This window comes from Chrysemys picta, chromosome 2 (assembly GCF_011386835.1).
Source record: "Chrysemys picta bellii isolate R12L10 chromosome 2, ASM1138683v2, whole genome shotgun sequence".
Lineage (NCBI taxonomy): Eukaryota > Metazoa > Chordata > Testudines > Emydidae > Chrysemys > Chrysemys picta.
Window position 1 is genome coordinate 148,546,366 of NC_088792.1, and position 17,392 is coordinate 148,563,757.

The 17,392-nt window shown below is 61.0% G+C and overlaps 1 protein-coding gene across 1 annotated transcript; it reads left to right on the forward strand.

Moving 5' to 3' along the window:
- The first annotated feature begins 1,282 nt into the window (after nucleotides 1-1,282).
- On the forward strand, nucleotides 1,283-13,587 carry ACTR1B (actin related protein 1B). The gene is made up of 11 exons (XM_005279241.5): nucleotides 1,283-1,459; nucleotides 5,389-5,453; nucleotides 6,628-6,703; nucleotides 7,561-7,686; nucleotides 8,424-8,548; nucleotides 8,993-9,209; nucleotides 9,477-9,569; nucleotides 9,929-10,103; nucleotides 11,300-11,361; nucleotides 11,848-11,888; nucleotides 12,159-13,587. Exons 1-11 carry the CDS (start codon nucleotides 1,412-1,414, stop codon nucleotides 12,259-12,261), a joined length of 1,131 nt encoding a protein of 376 aa, XP_005279298.1. The 5' UTR covers nucleotides 1,283-1,411; the 3' UTR covers nucleotides 12,262-13,587.
- The last annotated feature ends 3,805 nt before the right edge of the window (nucleotides 13,588-17,392 follow it).

The following is a 17,392-nucleotide window of genomic DNA, read 5'->3' on the forward strand; positions in this document are numbered from 1 at the left end:
GGAACTTGATCACTAGCTCCCAGAGTTCCCGGTCGTTTCTATCCCATGACACTTTGAAAACTTTCCCAGGTTAGGCCCTGATCCTGAGAACTGTTCTGCACAAAGGTGAGCTCACTTGGAGGAGCTTGCAGGACCAAGGCCTTCCTGTGAAACTACCATGGACTTCCCAGGCCAGCAGCGCTGCAGCCTCTGGCGGGCACCCAGTGATCTCTTGCTCTGGGAAGGAGGACATGCAAGACTGGGATGAGGAATCAGAGGAAGAGCGATAGAAAAGACACATGAGGTCCCATCCCCCCAGCCAGGACCAGTGCAGGAAAGTTCTCTGCTGTCTGTGCCCCAGGAAATACACACTATGATTAATTCTCACCTATGGACTCGCCTAGAAAATAAACAGAGATCCGGCTGGTGTTTCCAGTCTTCGCCCTTTGGCCGAAGGTATTAGAACAGTAGCTTATATTTCTATATTGTGTTCCACCCTTAAGTGCATTGCAACCTATATACTGAAATGCAGCCACCTCTGGAGTGGAATGCAACATATGTTTAACAGAGCACAGCAGCACCACATAATTGTTGGGGACAGGCAGTGAAGAGGTGTAGGGCCTTGCTTTGCTCAGACAGTAGTTATAATTGATTTGTACTGCTGTGGTGCCTAGCCACCGCCAGGTACAGGCATAGAGCAGGACCCCATCATGCCAGGGGCTGTACAAATACAGAACAGAAAGGCAGACTCTGCTCCCTGATGTGCGTGGAGGTGGGGTGGCCTTAGGCTCATAGACTTTTAGGCCAGAAGGGACCACCATGGTCACCTAGTTGGACCCCCTGCCCCTGGCAGGCCACAGCCCCTCCCCCACCTCCTGCCATGGGGATCCGGCCATTAGCCCATGCACCCCGCTAGCCTGGCACCGCCTACGCTGAGATCCCAGCACAGACCCTGGGCCTGGCTCAGGACCCAGCTCCTGCCAGGAGGGTCCGGCCAGTACCTGATACCCACAATGCAAGAGGACAGTGGCTCCTGCACCCCCAGGGGAAGAGGTGGAGGAGGAGGTGGGTCGCACATGCGCACACGCCTCCCCCTTCCTCATCCTCCAAGCCATGGGGCGGGGCGGGAACAGAGCCATGACATCACCCTCCTTCAGCCGGGCAACCAGGCTTGATGCGGAAGACCCGCCTCCGACACCGCGCCCCATTGGTCGGCTGTCAAACTGTCGCCCCGCCTCTCCCTCGGCCCCTTCGGCTTCCGCCTGTCACTCGGGCCCAAGGGAGGTGCCGATTGGCTGCATGGGGCTCCGCCCCTTGCGCGGCTCCCGAGGGCCGGTTTGGTTGCGCAGGGTGGGTGGTTGCGGGGCCGCAGCGTCGAGTGTGACTGAGCCGGAGCAGCGTCCCCCGCCCGGCGGCCCCGCCCCGCCCGGCCATGGAGTCCTACGACATCATCGCCAACCAGCCCGTGGTCATCGACAACGTGAGCCCGGCGCGGGGGGGGCTGAGGTGCCTGCGAGTGACCCGGGTCCCGTGGGGCAGGAGGGGCTGTTGGGGGGGAGGCTCGTAGCGTGTTTGAACGGCCCGTCCCGCCCCCGCCCCCCGCGCTGTGGGACTCGCGGGCGCCCGGGGCTGCGGGAGGCGGCTGCGCTGGAAGGGGCTGGGGCTGGGGCTGGGGCTGGGGCTGGGGGGGGGATTTTCACCAGCGCCGGCTGCAGCCGGAAGCCCCCGGTGTTAATGAATCTCCTGTCGCTGTGACGTTTCCGCCACTCTCCGGCCTGCCCCGCAGCACGTTGGTGCCCGGCCGCCGGGGATCCCCTCTCGCGTACAGCGCCTTGCACCGAAAGACCTCGCTGTGTCAGCCCCAGATCCCAGAGCAAAACGCTACCCCGGCCCTACAGGCTCGCCAAGGCCTCGGTGCTGAGGACCATTTCGCAGGAGGCTCCATGGCCTCTCCCAGGCCGCGCCCCGCTTGTCTCTCAAAATACCCCATTGCACTGCTCTCTAGGAGACCCACAACCGGGGTGCCAGGGCTTTCTGCCCACGCTGCTCCCCCTGGCACCCCTAAGCATCCAGCCGCTGGTGTGGGGGGGTCCCTTGCTCTGTGGCAGTGTAACACCCTTCTCCCTGTGCTGTCAGGCCTCGGGGCATTTCTTCTTGCTGCTGAAGAGTTGATTAAGCTGAGCTAACTTTTCTGTCCAGTTCTCTCGCTTCTGTTTGGCTGGTCCCTTGGCTTAGAACCATCCTCGCTTTTTGAACGGGCTCTGCCCTCCTGTTGCTAGCAGCTCTTTGCTGTGTGTGGCTCCGCATGTGACCTCTTCCAGAGCTGCCCCGGGTGAGAGTTGTGGAATTTGGCTAGAAATATCCGGCCAGACTTTTGAAGCAGCAATCGCTGATGTGTCCCTGCTTCTGAGTCTGGGGCCCAGTGGATCTGCAGCTCTGGAGACCCAGCTGCACGCTGCTTTAGAGAAGCTTTCATTCGATCTTCTCCCTCTGTGGATCCAAAGGCTCTGGGTTACAATACGTCAGGTGTTTAGCTCCAGCCAAGCCTTACTCTAAAGCGTCTAATCCTTATGGCCTTCTATAACACCTGGGGGCTACAAAACAGGGTGGCAAACTTATCTGTGTCAAGCAAAGTCCCCAGACATCTGGATGTCAACTGGGTGGGGTGAAGATCTCCTTGCCTGTAGCGTACCACACGTCTGCTTTCTCCTTTGCATGTGACAGCAGGGACACAGAGCAGGCTAATTCTGGCTGTTTTGCTTTGGAAGTGTGGTTGTCCGTGTGTTCCTGTGCACAGAAGGTGTCAGACAGCTGGATTTGCACTGTGCCTGTGTAAGGGTGTGGCTGGAGAAGAGTTCTTGCTTGCTCATGCTGTGAATCGTTTGTAATGGGGCAAGGAGAAGCTGGCAAGCCAGAGATGGATTTTGGAGCCGTTCCTGGGAGGTTGGCAGGAGAAAAGTGGCCTCTGGTGACCGTGCCCTTCCCTGGTGGCTGCTGCCAGCTGGGTTTACAGTGGGGTTTTGCAGCGGCTGCTGCTGAGGAGAGGCAATATTCAGCTTAACCTCTTCATTCAAAGGGAGTTTCAGTGCAGGCTTGGCTTGAGTGCTGTGGGGTTTGTCTTCCTCCGGTGGGTGCAGCCAGCCCCAGGTCTGCAGCTGCAGAAAACCTCTGTCTTTAGCCAGCTCCACTGGTGGGACCCCCTCAGCAGGGCAAGGATGGTCTTTGCTTGTTTACTCCTTCACGTAACACAAGGACTAGGGGGTCACCAGTGAAATTAACAGGCAGCAGGTTTAAAACAAACAAAAGGAAGCATTTCACACAGCACACAGTCAACTTGTGGAACTCCCTGTCAGAGGATGTTGTGAAGGCCAAGACTATAACTGGGTTCAGGAAAGAGCTAGATAAGTTCATGGGTGACAGGCCCATCAATGGCTATTAGCAGGATGGGAAGGGGCACAACCCCAGGCTCTGGGTGTTCCTAGGCTTCTGGCTACCAGAAGCTGGGAATGGGCGACGGAATGGATCACTTGCTGATTACCTGTTCTGTTCATTCCCTCTGCAGCATCTGGCACCGGCCACTTTCGGCAGAGGGATACTGGGCTAGATGGACCAGGGGTCTGACCCACTCTGGCCAGTCTTATGTTGTTATGTGACTTGGAGGGTTCTACTCCTGGCTCCGCCACTGATTCCACGTGACCTTGGGTGTGTCATTTCCCCTCTCAGTGCCTCAGTTTCCCCATTTGGGAAGTGAGAATAGTGACTGACCCGCCTGCTGGGAAAGCATGTTGCTGGAGTGGCTGGCACTGCAGAAGGGAAGGAATGCTGCCAGGCCCGTGAGTGGGGCTGTGGCCCATCAGGACTTATGGCTCTTCGTGTGGAAATTTCCACTACATGCGTCTGACGAAGTGGGTATTCATCCACGAAAGCTTATGCTCCAATACGTCTTTAGTCTAGAAGGTGCCACAGGACTCTTTGTCGCTTTTTACAGATCCAGACTAACACGGCTACCCCTCTGATACTTGGCTCTTGTGGTCGCTGACAATGTGAACCAGGCCCAGCCTAGGGACAGATGAGTTGGGGGGTGGCCCAGCCCGGGGACAGAATGGGGGAAGGGAGCGGCTCGGCCCGGGGACAGACTCGGGATGAATGGCCCCCAGAGTATCTGTTTAGCTTGTAGGTTTTAAACAAGTGTTTGGATCAGCTGGAGGGCTGGGTCTCATGGGCCATATCTGCCTCCTCCTCCCAGTCCTGGCTGGGGGTCTCTGCTTGGCCCCCCTCACTTGTTCCCGTGACAGCAGGGCTGCCAGTGGCACCTGTATCCTGTAGGCACAAGGTGCGGGGCAGAACGAGACCCCCACCAAGACTACAGCCTGCCCTGCACCTTGTGCCTGCAAGGACAGGTGTCACCAGTCCTGCTGCAGCGCAGGGAGCCAGCCCCGCTGTCACAGGCCCAATCACTCACTCTTGTGACTGGGGCTGCCCCAGCAGCCGTACAGCAGCAGGGGGGCCTCCCCCGCGGCCAGGGGCTCATCTCCCCCACCTCTCAGTCCTGGCTGGGGGTCTGCTCGATTATGTGAACCCCTTTCTTGTGAGAGCTACCCAGGGCACAGGGTAGGGATTTGGCTAATGCCGAGCTGTGGCACACGGGGTTTTGGGTGGATGGACGCTGTGGGCTGGAGGTTACCGGTGAAGGAAAACATATAATGCAGCTCTAGTTTCTAGCCACTTACACTGGCTTCTCTGGGACTCTCTAGCCTCAGTTTGGTTTTCCCAGAGACTCCGCGAAGTGTCCCGTGCAAAGGGGGTGTTGGACTCGGTCTCCCCAGTGCTGGGGGCCCAGCTTCCAGAGAGGCAGCAGCTTGCTGTGCAGTGCGGTGCCAGGGGACAAGGTGTGGGGTATCCTCGGGGGAGTTTCCCCTGGTCACAGCCAGGCTCCCTCCCGCTGTGAGCAGGGGGTAGTGAGGCACCTCGGGGAACCCCGAGAAGTGTCACAAGAGGTGACCCAGGTGCTGCGGGATCCTGCTGAGGTCCCTGAGCCATGGAAGTGAAACTGACTAGGAGCAGTAAAGAAACTGAGGAGTCGCCTTTCCTCTTCTCTGCTGAGCCAAGTGCCCAAAGCAGACTGCCTGGCTGGAGAAACATCGTTAGCTTCAGCTTTAACGAGCGAGCGGAGGGGCTGCTGGGCCCCTCAGAGCTCTGATGTGTTCATCCTCTCATGCCTGGGGCAGTGCCGGGCTGTTCTCCAGCTGAGAGCCAGGGAGAATAAAGGATTTGCTCAGGGACATGCAGGGAGCCTGACCCCTGGGCCGGCTGTACTCTGGGTGTCCCCGTTCAGAGTCTTGGGACCCATGTTGGCTGAGCTGGGTGCATGGACAGGGGTTGATTAACAGCTGTTTGTGATTTCCCCAGGGTTCCGGGGTTGTCAAGGCTGGCTTTGCTGGTGACCAGATCCCGAAATACTGCTTCCCAAACTAGTGAGTATCTCCACCCGGACGGGGGTTTTGTTGTCAGCGTCTGGTCATTATCCCAGCGCCAGGCAAGTGATCCGCAGCGGAGTGACCCCACAGACTCCAGCCAAGTCAGTGGGAGCAGCATGGGGCCCTAAAATGTGGGGGGTGGGGTATCCTAGCCCCTCTGTCGAGAGCTGAGTGGGGATCTCCGAGGATGGCCGTGTCTGCAGAGCCATGGCCGTGCCTGCAGCTGGGCTCTCAGTGCTTCCGCCGACGCCTTTGCCTCTCTGCCGCCCAGCGCAGGGCTGTGTTGAAAAGAGCTGGTGTGTTACAGCGTGGCGCCTCCACCAGGCTCTTGAGCTGGGCCTCCTGGGGCCTGCTGGGATCCAGGATCGGACTGGCTCAGATCGAGGCCCCTGTGAACAGAGCCACCTGCTGCCCTGCCCTCAGCTGCCTGGCCTAGAACTCTGTGTGCCACACCCTGCCAGCTGGGGGGCTGTGCCCAGACCCAAGGTGTGGCGCGGGAGGGGCGTGCAGTGCCCCCAGGCTGTGTCTGCGGGGGCGGTGCCGGAGCAGAGGCAGTACGTGTTAGGCTATCATTGTCCATAGGCGATGGACCTCAGGACCCCGACGCTGGAAGCTTGGCAGCATCCTCTGAAGCTGCCCTGCGGTTGTCCGGCCCCTCCTCACCTCCGGGAGCCTGACACATCTCACGCACCAAGCCTGAGTCCGCCCCCCACACCCCATTGCAGCTAAATGCTGAAAACCTCCTTTGCCAGGCTCTGCTCCCATGGAGGGGGGTAACTGCCCCAGGGCCGAGGGGTGTGGCAGTCTCTGCACAGCTCTGGCCTTGTTCTGCCCCCCAGGGCCCGGCTGGGACTAGTGGGATCCCTCACCCCAGGCAGGGTCACAGCTCCCCCAGAAGGGGCGGCTCACGAGGGCTGGGCTGGCCCCAAGGGTGCCTGTGAGCCACTGTCATCCCTGGGATGCTGATCCTGCTCTGTGCCCCCTCTCCGTCTGACACTGGCGAGTGATTAACGCCAGCCAGCCCCTCCTAGGCCAGGGCTTGTCTGTTTCACCCCCTCCCCTGCCCCACAAGTTGGGGGTGGGGTCTGTCAGCTCCTTGCGAGGCCCATCTTCTCCCCTTGGGGTGGGTGAGCTGCAGCCCCACTAACTGGTTCTCTCTCTCTCTCGCCAGTGTGGGGCGCCCAAAGCACGTCCGGGTCATGGCGGGGGCGCTGGAGGGGGATCTCTTCATCGGCCCCAAAGCAGAGGTAATGGTGTAGCCCAGCCCCCTCCGGCCGCTTGGGGGTCTCAGCCCATCCTTCCCTCCCCCCCACCCCCACCCCCGCCACTTCAGGCACAGGTTGAACAGGCAGGGGGCAGATCTCCAGCTGTAGGGCAGGAGTTGGCAGCTGCTGGGGTCAAAGGTTCCCAGTTCCCCAAGCACATGCAGCAGTCTACAGTGGCCAGGTGCATTGTGGGAGCTGTGCAGAAAGTGTCCCCCATTGGGCTCCCCCTGGCCAGCCTGCCTTCCCCCGCAGCCTGCGCCCGGGGGTGCTGCCAGGCCTGGAGAGTGGCTCTAGTGGGTTTGCCTCCCAGGACACCCACACCCTGCCTCGCCACGGGCGTGGGGTAGTGGCTCAGCATCAGTGTTGGCCTCAGGTCAGCACTAGGGGGCGCTGTGCTGCCAGCAGTGGGTGAGGGTTCAGTGGGGCACTCTCCCCTCAGTCTGGGCTGGCCCTGACACCCCAGGGCAGCACTGGGAGTGCTGTGCTGCTGGGGGGCAGGCGAGGGGCTCAGTGGGGCGCTCTACTCTCAGTCAGGGCTGGCCCCGACACCCCAGGATGGCATTAGGGGGCACTGTACTGCTAAGAGTGGGTGAGGGGTTCAGTGGGGCACTCTCCCCTCAGTCAGGGCTGGCCCGGACACCCCAAGGCAGCACTAGGGGGTACTGTGCTGCTGGGGGGCAGGCAAGAGGCTCAGTGGGGCACTCTCCCCTCAGTCAGGGCTGGCCCCGACACCCCAGGGTGGCACTAGGGGGCGCTGTGCTGCCGGGGAGGCCTCTCTGCCTTGGCATCCCGCTCCAGGTGTGTCGTGACCCGGGTCCGCTCGCTCCCTCTGCCGGCAGGAGCACCGGGGCCTGCTGTCCATCCGCTACCCCATGGAGCATGGCATCGTCCGGGACTGGAACGACATGGAGCGAATCTGGCAGTACGTGTACTCCAAAGACCAGCTGCAGACCTTCTCCGAAGAGGTAACGGGCTGTGGGGCAGGGTGGCTGGATCCCCGGGGGGGGGGGCGGTCTCCCCCATCATGTGTCTTTCTGCCAGCCCAGGGCTGAGTCTCTGGGACGGACACAGCTGATGCAGCTGCGTCTGGGATGAGGCTAGACATGAGACCTGGGGACTGTCCCCGGGACCTGAGCTGAACACTGGTACGGACGTGGGGCCATCCGCTGCCTGCACAATCCCCTTAGCGTGGGCCTGGGGCTGGACTCCCCGCCCCGGAGCGAGCACGGCCCCGTTGGCACCAGCCCAGCTCCCCTGCTGTGTTCAGTCTCTCTCCTGATCTGTCCTTAGCCCATCAATGGCCAGGGGCTACCTAGTGCAATGGGGGGTGGCGACTTGGACACCTGGGCTGAGACCCCCCAGCTCATGTCACCCAGGCCCTGAGTGACTGTGGGGAGGTGAATTCAGTCGCCCTGTCTCAGCTGCATTTGAGCTGGCAACTTGCAGGAGAGAGGCTCCGGCCCCCCAGCTGGCCTGGGCTCAGCTCTGCCAGGCGGGTCCCCAGCTGCGCCTGGTCCCAGGCTCTGGGCCACTGGCACCTCTTGCCCAGGCCTGTCTACGAGGCGCTTCCCTGGGCAGCAGCCTTCAGCCCATGAGCTGGGGGTGGAGGTGGCTGTGGACCAAGCCACCGGCCTGGGTGGTGGCTCCCCTCCCATGCCAATGGAGCCACCATCTCTGCTAATTGGGTGTCCTGCCCTCCCAGCACCCGGTTCTCCTGACGGAAGCCCCCCTAAACCCCTGCAAGAACCGTGAGAAGGCGGCCGAGGTTTTCTTCGAGACCTTCAACGTTCCAGCGCTTTTCATCTCCATGCAGGCCGTCCTGAGCCTGTGAGTACCGGACACCGCCGCCTGCAGCGCTGAGGGAGCCCTCGGGAACACCGGGGCCCTCTCTCCTCACTGGCAGCGTGGTGATGGGGGGCACTGGGTGGCAGGGAGCAGGGTGTGTGCCCTGTTGGGTGGTTTGGAATCAGCCCCGGATTGCTTGTGATCGGCCCAGAACCCGCAGCGTCTTTCGCCCCAGTGTCCTGGGACTGACCCTCTGCCATGGCTCCTGAAGGTCCTTCCTGGAACGCGTTGCTGCGTGCTGTTCAGTACTTGCTCTGTCACCCCCCAGAGGCGGCTGCCTTTAGGTGGGGGGATGAAGCCTTTTCCCACCAGCCGTGTGCTGTCTCGGCGCGCTCGGGCCGATCTGCCGTAATCGCCGTGCTGGGCGCTTTCCAATGCGCTGGCGGGGCCGAGCTCACGGGCTCCTGGTGTCTCCCTCTGCTCCAGCTATGCCACGGGCCGCACGACGGGAGTGGTGCTGGATGCGGGGGATGGCGTCACGCACGCGGTGCCCATCTACGAGGGCTTCGCTATGCCGCACTCCATCATGCGGGTGGACGTGGCTGGGCGGGATGTCTCGCGCTACCTCCGCCTGCTGCTGCGCAAGGAGGGCTACGACTTCCACACCTCCGCCGAGTTCGAGGTGGTCAAGATGATAAAGGAGGTACGGGGGGGAGCTACCCTGGGGCTGGGGGCTCACTGCAGGATCCCCCTCGGTCAGGGCTGGGGATGCGCCGCTGTTCAGCACTGGAGCCCTGCTCTGCCCTGCCCTGCTGGGGGACCTGGGGCAAGACCCTGCCAGTCTGTGCCCCAGCCGTGACATGGAGGCCGGGGTTCCTGCCGGCTCAGGCCCTGAGCCTCATGGCTGAGGTGGAGGGTGGGGCAGGGGTAAGTCCTGGCCTGGCTGCTCACCTGCTCTCCCCTGGCACAGCGGGCCTGCTACCTGTCCATTAACCCCCAGAAGGACGAGGCGCTGGAGACGGAGAAGGTGCTCTACAGCCTGCCGGACGGGAGCACACTGGAGGTAAGTGTCGTGGTGTGGGCAGATCTCCGTGCCCTGGTGGCTCTGGGCGCTGGCTGGCCGGGAGCTCCCTGTGCCCGGGGCTGGGTTTGGTGGATTGTGCGCGAGGGCTGCGGGAGCTGGGCCTGGCTAGGCGGCGCAGTCTCCCAGGCACATGGTGCTCCGTGTCTCAGGGACCAGAGCTCCCTGGGGGCTGGCTCCGTGTGACGCTGCACCTAGGATCCTGGGGCAGCTTGGGGGGGGGAGGGGGCTGCTTCCCCCAAAGCAGAGACATAGGAGCCGGTGAGCCCCCTGGAGTTGCAGCCACGTCCCCTCGGGGCCCCATTACCCTGCGGTGCGGGGCTAATGTTGCTCTCTGGCAGGTGGGCCCAGCCCGCTTCCGAGCCCCTGAGCTGCTCTTCCAGCCGGACCTGGTGGGGGACGAGAGCGAAGGGATCCATGAAGTCCTGGCCTTTGCCATCCAGAAATCCGACATGGACCTGCGGCGGACGCTCTTCGCCAACATCGTGCTGTCCGGCGGCTCCACGCTCTTCAAAGGTGCGGCCCCGAGCGAAGGACTTCAGCGCCCACCCCCTCTGGTGGGGCCCAGCCCAGGCAGCACAGCGCCCAGGAGCTGGTCACAGCCCCGTGGCCTGGCCAGCCTGGTTCCTTGGCAAGGGGGCAATTCCTTCCTGACCCTCTGTCCTGATGCCTGCGGCTGAACCTGGAGCACTGCGCCCGTTGTGCATGGTCTGGCCGGGAAGTTCCCCTGCTGCAGGATTGGGGGGCGCTGGGGATCCTCTGCCCCCCCCCCCACCCCCAAGAATTTTGATGGGGGGGGCTCCCAGAGTGTCCAGCAGGGCTGACCCTTTGGCTAGGGACAGTGCAGCCAGGAGGGTGGGTCTCCTGGGGGGCGGGTGTCACTGATGAGCTCACAAGCTCTGCCCCATGGAGGCAGGATGTCATCAGGGCCCCCTGGGAAGTGTTTCCCTCCCCCCGTGAGCTCAGGTAGCATGGTGGGAGGGCCCCGACACCCCCTGCCTTTCCCAACAGAGATGATCCCTCAGTCCCCAGGGGACGCAGGGAACCCCTCAGCATCTGTGGGGGAAACTGAGTAGCGTGCTCCCCAGGTCAGGACCTAGCTCTGCCCACTAGAGGGTGCTCTCACCTCAGCCTGGGACTCCCTGAGCTTGTGCCGGAGACTGGCTATGCAATGATCTGGCCACGCCCCTCCTCCCGTAGTGCCTGGCGCTCCCGGGTGGAATCAGGGCCCCTTACGCCGCCCAGGGGCTCTGCACATCAGGGTGGAAGCTGGGCTCTCATGAAGCGCTGGGCAGTCGGTGCGGAAAGCGGGTGGCCCAGCTGGCTCCTCGGGGCGGCCTAGGGTGACCGCTGAGCAGAGCGCCCGGTGCCCCTCGCAGGCGGGTACACAGCTCAGCCCATGGGGGAGGGGAGCCCCCTCCTGCCCCCAGAACTGGCCTGTGTTCCCAGCCGGGAGCCGCAGCCTGGGGCAAGGCTGAGAACGGGGTAATTCCCTGTGGGAGGCAGCAGGGGGTGTAACACTCACTCCCCCCTCCCCCCGCAGTTGCCTCGGGAGGCCAGCTTGGTGCCTGAAGCCATGGGCTGCCATGTCGCACCCCCAGGAGCCACAGGGTGGCGCCCTAGCGCCCGGCTTTCCAGCTGGTGCATGGGGACCCCTGTGGGGTGGGGGCAGGTCGGGGGCTCTCTGGTTAACGCCCGTGTTTCCCCTTCAGGGTTTGGGGACCGGCTGCTTAGCGAGGTGAAGAAACTTGCCCCAAAGGATGTCAAGATTAAGGTGAGGAGTGGTGACGCCCGCAGCACCCTTCCCCTGCTGCTCAGCCCGGCCCGGCCCTGGGATCTCCTCGCCCCCGCCCAGCCCCTCCTGCTGTAATGTCCCTGGCACCGCTGCCTCTCCTGGGGCACGAAGCTACAGTGTGTGTAGGTCCAACCCCCTGCCTGCTCCACAGCCTGGCACCCTCCTGCCCCCCAGGCACAGCTCCCTGCATGGCCCCGAGCGACTGCAGCCTCCTGGGCCATGCTTGGATCAGTCCCTCCCCTCCCGCTCCCCCCTCCAGATCTGGGGGCAGCGCGGCCGCCTGGGGCTCCAGGGAATTGCCCCGTGAACAGGGTGGGTCCAAGGATGGGGTGCCCTGGTGGGACTGCGTGATGGGGGTGTGCACAGCAGGGCAGTCCCATCAGCCGGGTGCTGAGCCCCATTCCAGGGGGGACGGGAGGGGCTGTTACCGGCCGGGCTCCAGGCTGACCCTCTGCTTCCTTCCAGATCTCCGCCCCGCAGGAGCGACTGTACTCCACGTGGATAGGGTGAGTGCCCACCCCGGGGCCTGGGCATCTGCTCTGGGACCCGCCCTGCCTGCCAGGCCTGGCTTCCCTGTGCCTCTAGATTTGCTGCGGGGGTGACCTCTGCGTGGCCCAGGGACCAGGAGGAGCCCTGACTGGGGGGGAGGGAGCCGTGCTGGGCCAGGACAGACTTGCTCTGTTTAAAGGGAAGGAGGGGGGCAGGCCTTGTCCCCGTTGGGCTGTGTGCGGGGGCAGGTGCCTCCAGCCCCTGGTGACTCTGGCCCTCCCTTGCAGCGGCTCCATCCTGGCCTCGTTGGACACCTTCAAGAAGATGTGGGTGTCGAAGAAGGAGTACGAGGAGGACGGGGCGCGGGCCATCCACCGCAAGACGTTCTAGGTGTGGGGCCAGCGGGCGCAGCTGGTGGTTGGGGGAGCTCGGCCAGGGCGTGCCCTTATGTTACCCCTTTCCAAGCCAGGGCTGCTAGCACCAGCCCTCCCCCGGGGCTCGCCCTCCCCGCATCAGCTTCCGGCATCCCTGGAGGGGCAGGGCAGCCCCCTCGCTCCCTCCGAGCCGCTCGTCTGTGCGCACACGGCCCCCAGGCCTGGCCTTGATCCCTGCTGCCCCGGCCGTGCCCTGCACCGGTGGGGATGGGCAGGGCCACTCGGCTCTCTGCGCAGGCAGTCTCAGCCCTTGACCCCCTGCTGCCCTCAGAGCCCTGGGGGCCTTGGCCTGTCCCTCCCTGCGCAGTCCCCTAGCCTGAGGGGCCAGAGTGCCCCAGCCTGCTTAGCGATCCTTGGAAGCCCGGCAAGGGGATCTGGGGGCAGCGACCCCATGGGAGCTGGGCTTCGGCCTGAGGGGAGATGGGGCTCCAAGGGGCTTCTAGTCCCAGGCTAGATCATGGGTCCTGCCCTAGGAGAGCCCACCTGGGGCGCATGGATCCAGAGCCCACTGCCAGGCCCCAATGGCTGCCCTCAGCCCTTGCTGCTCAGGAGGGGTGGGAGCCCCCAGAGGCCTGGAGCAAAGCCCTGGTGGCACCAGGCTCCCCCCTGTTCAGGGCCGTGCTGGGGCCAAGCTCCTTCCAACGGGGGGCCCCTGAGCAGCTGGCTCTGCCCTTGCTCCAATGGTGCCTGGCGCAGACTCACTGCAGAGGTGAGCTGGGGTCTGGCTGGCTCTGGCCCAGGCAGGGTTGTGGCTGCCCCCTCCTCCCCCCAGCTCCAGGGGGGTGTCCCAGTCACAGCCCCTAGCTCGCCACCTAGAGAGCAGCTGCCTCGTGGTGCTACACTAACCCCCTGCATTGGCCACACCACAGCCTCCTGTAGCCATGGCCCCTGGCCCTGTGCCTGGAGAGTGTCCCTGGAGCCAGGGCAGTGGTGTGTCTGGCCCTGTGGGGCTAGTACCTGGGTGCTCAGAGGCCTGTGGGCAGGGCTGTACCAACCCTGAATTGGAAAGGGGTAAACCCCTGAACTTTTTTTTTAAAGGGCAGCAACTCAATCACCTGCCCCAGAGCGAGGCGAGGGGCCCGGGCACCTGGAGGGGCAGAGTTCAGCTCTCTAGCTCCAGGCTAGTGGCCTGTGTCTGTATCTTGGCTTCTCCCCTTACCCCCCCTGCCAGAGCCCTGGACCCCCAGTGGCCCCCGCCCAAGCCTGGCTGCAATGTACAAAACTGAACACAGTTGCCTGTATTTTTTTTTGTAAATTCATTATAGTAATAATTATAAATTAACCCCTTGTGTCCTGTGTGTCTATCCTGGAGCCTCTCCCCCACCTGAGCTCAGCACGGGAGCCGGGGGGGGGGGGGAAGTAACACTAGCTGGGTTGGCTGGAGATGGGCCTTGCTCATAGGCTCAAGGGGAGCCCTGGGGGTCTGTGGTTCTGGGGCCCAGCTGTGCCTGGCCCAGAGCAGAGCCTTACACCCAGCCCCTCTGCAGGCTGGCCAGGGCCTTAACCCCTTTGCCTTGGCAGCAGGTAAAACTACAGGCTGGGCCCGTGCCCGAGCAGCAGAGGGGGAGAGGGGGGTGCACAAAATGTCCCCATTGACACTCCCCCTGGGATGCACAGAGTTGCCACAGGAGGGGAACCTTCTCTTGGGTTGCTGAGCCAAGCTCTGGGGGGGTGAAGGTCTCTGGGGTCCAAGCAGCTGCTGCCCACATGGGTCCCCTAAAGCTCTGTGGTGAGTGGCTGCTGCTTGCATGGCTCTGTGCTCAGCTGGGTGGGGGCAGCAGTTGCAGTCCTCCCCTCCCCCTGCACTCCACTGATCCTAAATGACCTTGCCCCAGTCTCCCCCCCTGGCCTTTGCTGGCTGCAGCTGGCACACCTAGCAGCCTGTCATGGGCAGAGCCATCCAGGGGGCCAGTGCTGCTGCCTATGGAACCAGCTTCTCTCAGGGCCTAGGCCTCCCACCCCACCAGTAGGAGTCACAGCCCCAGCCTGGGCTCTGGAGCTGGGCCCAGCCAGCACCCTCCCCCCTCCCTCTCCACTGCCTGGGCCAAAGCCCAGCCGGGCCCTGTCCTCCTGCAGCGCTCCACAGCTGCTGGGCTGTGTGGAGGGGGGCAGGAGCTGCTGGCTGCTGTGTTGTACCAGCCCTCCAGTGTGGCCCAGGACAGGCAGCTCGTGCTGCCCTAGCCAAACAGCCACGTACCTGGCCAGAGCCAGCGGAGCCTGCTCTGTGCTCACAAACATGCCACTGGGGATAGCAACGCAGCTGGCTGTGGGGAGTGCAGTGCCCCCCTGGGGAGAAGGGCTGCATGTGCCCTCCCCCCCCATACTCTAAGGAGCCCCTGAGGGAAACACCCCAGGTTCCTCTCACTTAACTAGCCAAAACTCAGGTGCACAAGGGGAAGCTGGGGCTTTGTGCGCTCAGGACCCCAGCCCCACCTGTGCCCCACTAGCCCTGCAGCAGGAGGCACATGGCCTTTAATGGCCCCAGCACAGCTCATGTGGCCACCTCCCTCTGCATGGGTGCTGCTTGGCCCCTCCCATTCCCCTCAGAAGCAGGAACCTGCTAAACAATCCGTGGGGGCCCGGGAGATACAATAAAGTCATTGTAGAGAAACTAAATCAATTCTTTGCTTCAGTCTTCCTGGCTGAGGATGTTAGGGAGATTCCCAAACCTGATCCGGCTTTTGTAAGTGACAAATCTGAGGAATTATCACAAATTGAAGTGTCACTAGAGGTGGTTTTGGAATTAATTGATAAACTTAACAGTAACAAGTCACCGGGACCAGCTGGCATTCACCCAAAAGTTCCAAAAGAACTCACATGTGAAATGTCAGAACTATTAACTATGGTTTGTAACCTGTCCTTTAAATCAGCTTCTGTACCCAATGCCTGGAAGATAGCTAACATAACGCCAATATTTAAAAAGGGCTTTAGAGGTGATCCTGGCAATTACAGACTAGTAAGTCTAATGTCAGTACTGAGTAAATTAGTTAAAACAATAGTAAAGAATAAAATTATCAGACACATAGAAGAACAAATTGTTGGGCAAAAGTCAACGTGGTTTCTGTAAAGGGAAATCATGTCTTACTAAACTATTAGAGTTCTTTGAAGGGGGTCAACAAACATGTGGACAAGGGGGATCCAGTAGACAGTGTACTTTGATTTCGAGAAAGCCTTTGACAAGGTCCCTCACCAAAGGCTCTTACGTAAATTAAGTTGTCATGGGATAAGAGGGAAGATCCTTTCATGGATTGAGAACTGGTTAAGAGACAGGGAACAAAGGGTAGGAATAAATGGTAAAATTTCAGAATGAAGAGGGGTAACTAGTGGTGTTCCCCAAGGGTCAGTCCTAAGACCAATGCTATTCAACTTATTCATAAATGATCTGGAGAAAGGGGTAAACAGTGAGGTGGCAAAGTTTGCAGATGATACTAAACTGATCAAGATAGTTAAGACCAAAGCAGACTGTGAAGAACTTCAAAAAGATCTCACAAAACTAAGTGATTGGGCAACAAAATGGCAAATGAAATTTAATGTGGATAAATGTAAAGTAATGCACATTGGAAAAAATAACCCCAACTATACATACAATACGATGGGGGCTAATTTAGCTACAACTAATCAGGAAAGAGATCTTAGGAGTCCTCGTGGATAGTTCTCTGAAGACATCCACACAGTGTGCAGCGGCAGTCAAAAAAGCAAATAGGAATCATTAAAAAGGGGATAGTCTCCATCTTATTCTCCATCTTATTGCCCTTATATAAATCCATGGTATGCCCACATCTTGAATACTGTGTACAGATGTGGTCTCCTCATCGCAAAAAAGATATACTGGCATTAGAAAAGGTTCCAAGAAGGGCAACTGAAATGATTAGGGGTTTGGAACAGGTCCCATATGAGGAGAGATTAAAGAGACTGGGACTTTTCAGCTTGGAAAAGAAGAGACTGGGGGGGGCGGGGGTAGGATATGATAGAGGTCTGTAAAATCATGAGTGGTGTGGAGAAAGTGAATAAGGAAAAGTTATTTACTTGTTCCCATAATACAAGAACTAGGGTAAACTAAATGAAATTAATGGGCAGCAGGTTTAAAACAAATAAAAGGAAGTTGTTCTTCGCACAGTCAACCTGTGGAACTCCTTGCCTGAGGAGGTTGTGAAGGCTAGGACTATAACAGGGTTTAAAAGAGAGCTAGATAAATTCATGGAGGTTAAGTCCATTAATGGCTAATAACCAGGATGGGTAAGGAATGGTGTCCCTAGCCTCTGTTTGTCAGAGGGTGGAGATGGCTGGCAGGAAAGAGATCACTTGATCGTTACCTGTTAGGTTCACTCCCGCTGGGGCACCTGGCATTGGTCATTGTTGGCAGACAGGATACCGGGCTAGATGGACCTTTGGTCTGACCCAGTATGGCTGTTCTTATGTTCAGCCATAAAGCTCCCCACAGTCACCCGAGACAGGCACCACCCTGGGTGGTTCACTTCCTCTGCCCCACCCGCCGCAGTCCACGCATGGCCCAGGTGACTGCTGGGGCAGGGGGTGCAGAGCTCAGCAAGGGGCTGCTCCCCCAGGCCCGGGCCACGAACCAACTTCCAGGCCTGTCTCCACTCAGGCACTACCCTGGCTTACACGCTGCATCGGCCCTGGGCCCCACAGTGGATAGCTACACCAAGCCCTGCCTGGCCGCACTGCTCCCGGGAAGCTGCAGGAGGCAGTGGATGAGGGCCCAGAGAGCTGTGGGGGGCCTCAGTGGAGCTGGGCAGGCTGGGCACAGTGGCTGTACCCTGCCGTAAGCAGAGCCGGGGGTGGGGGTGGGGGTGGGGGCGCGTACAGCTCGCCGGGCCATTGGCTGCTCTTAGAGCAGGGGCTCTGCTGGAGGCTGCACACAAGGTGTCAGGCCAAAGGGGGGCTGGGGTCTCCCGCCAGGCCAAGCTCCCTGCCCTGGGGAGCCAATCTCCAAGTGGCAGAAAGGGGTGTAATGGGTTGGGTACAAACTCTGGCTGGGGGGCTTTCTGAACACTAGGCCCTGGGACATGCCTGAGCCTTCAGCCTGCCCGGGCAAGGGACTTGTGCCTGGGGATGACAGCAGCAAC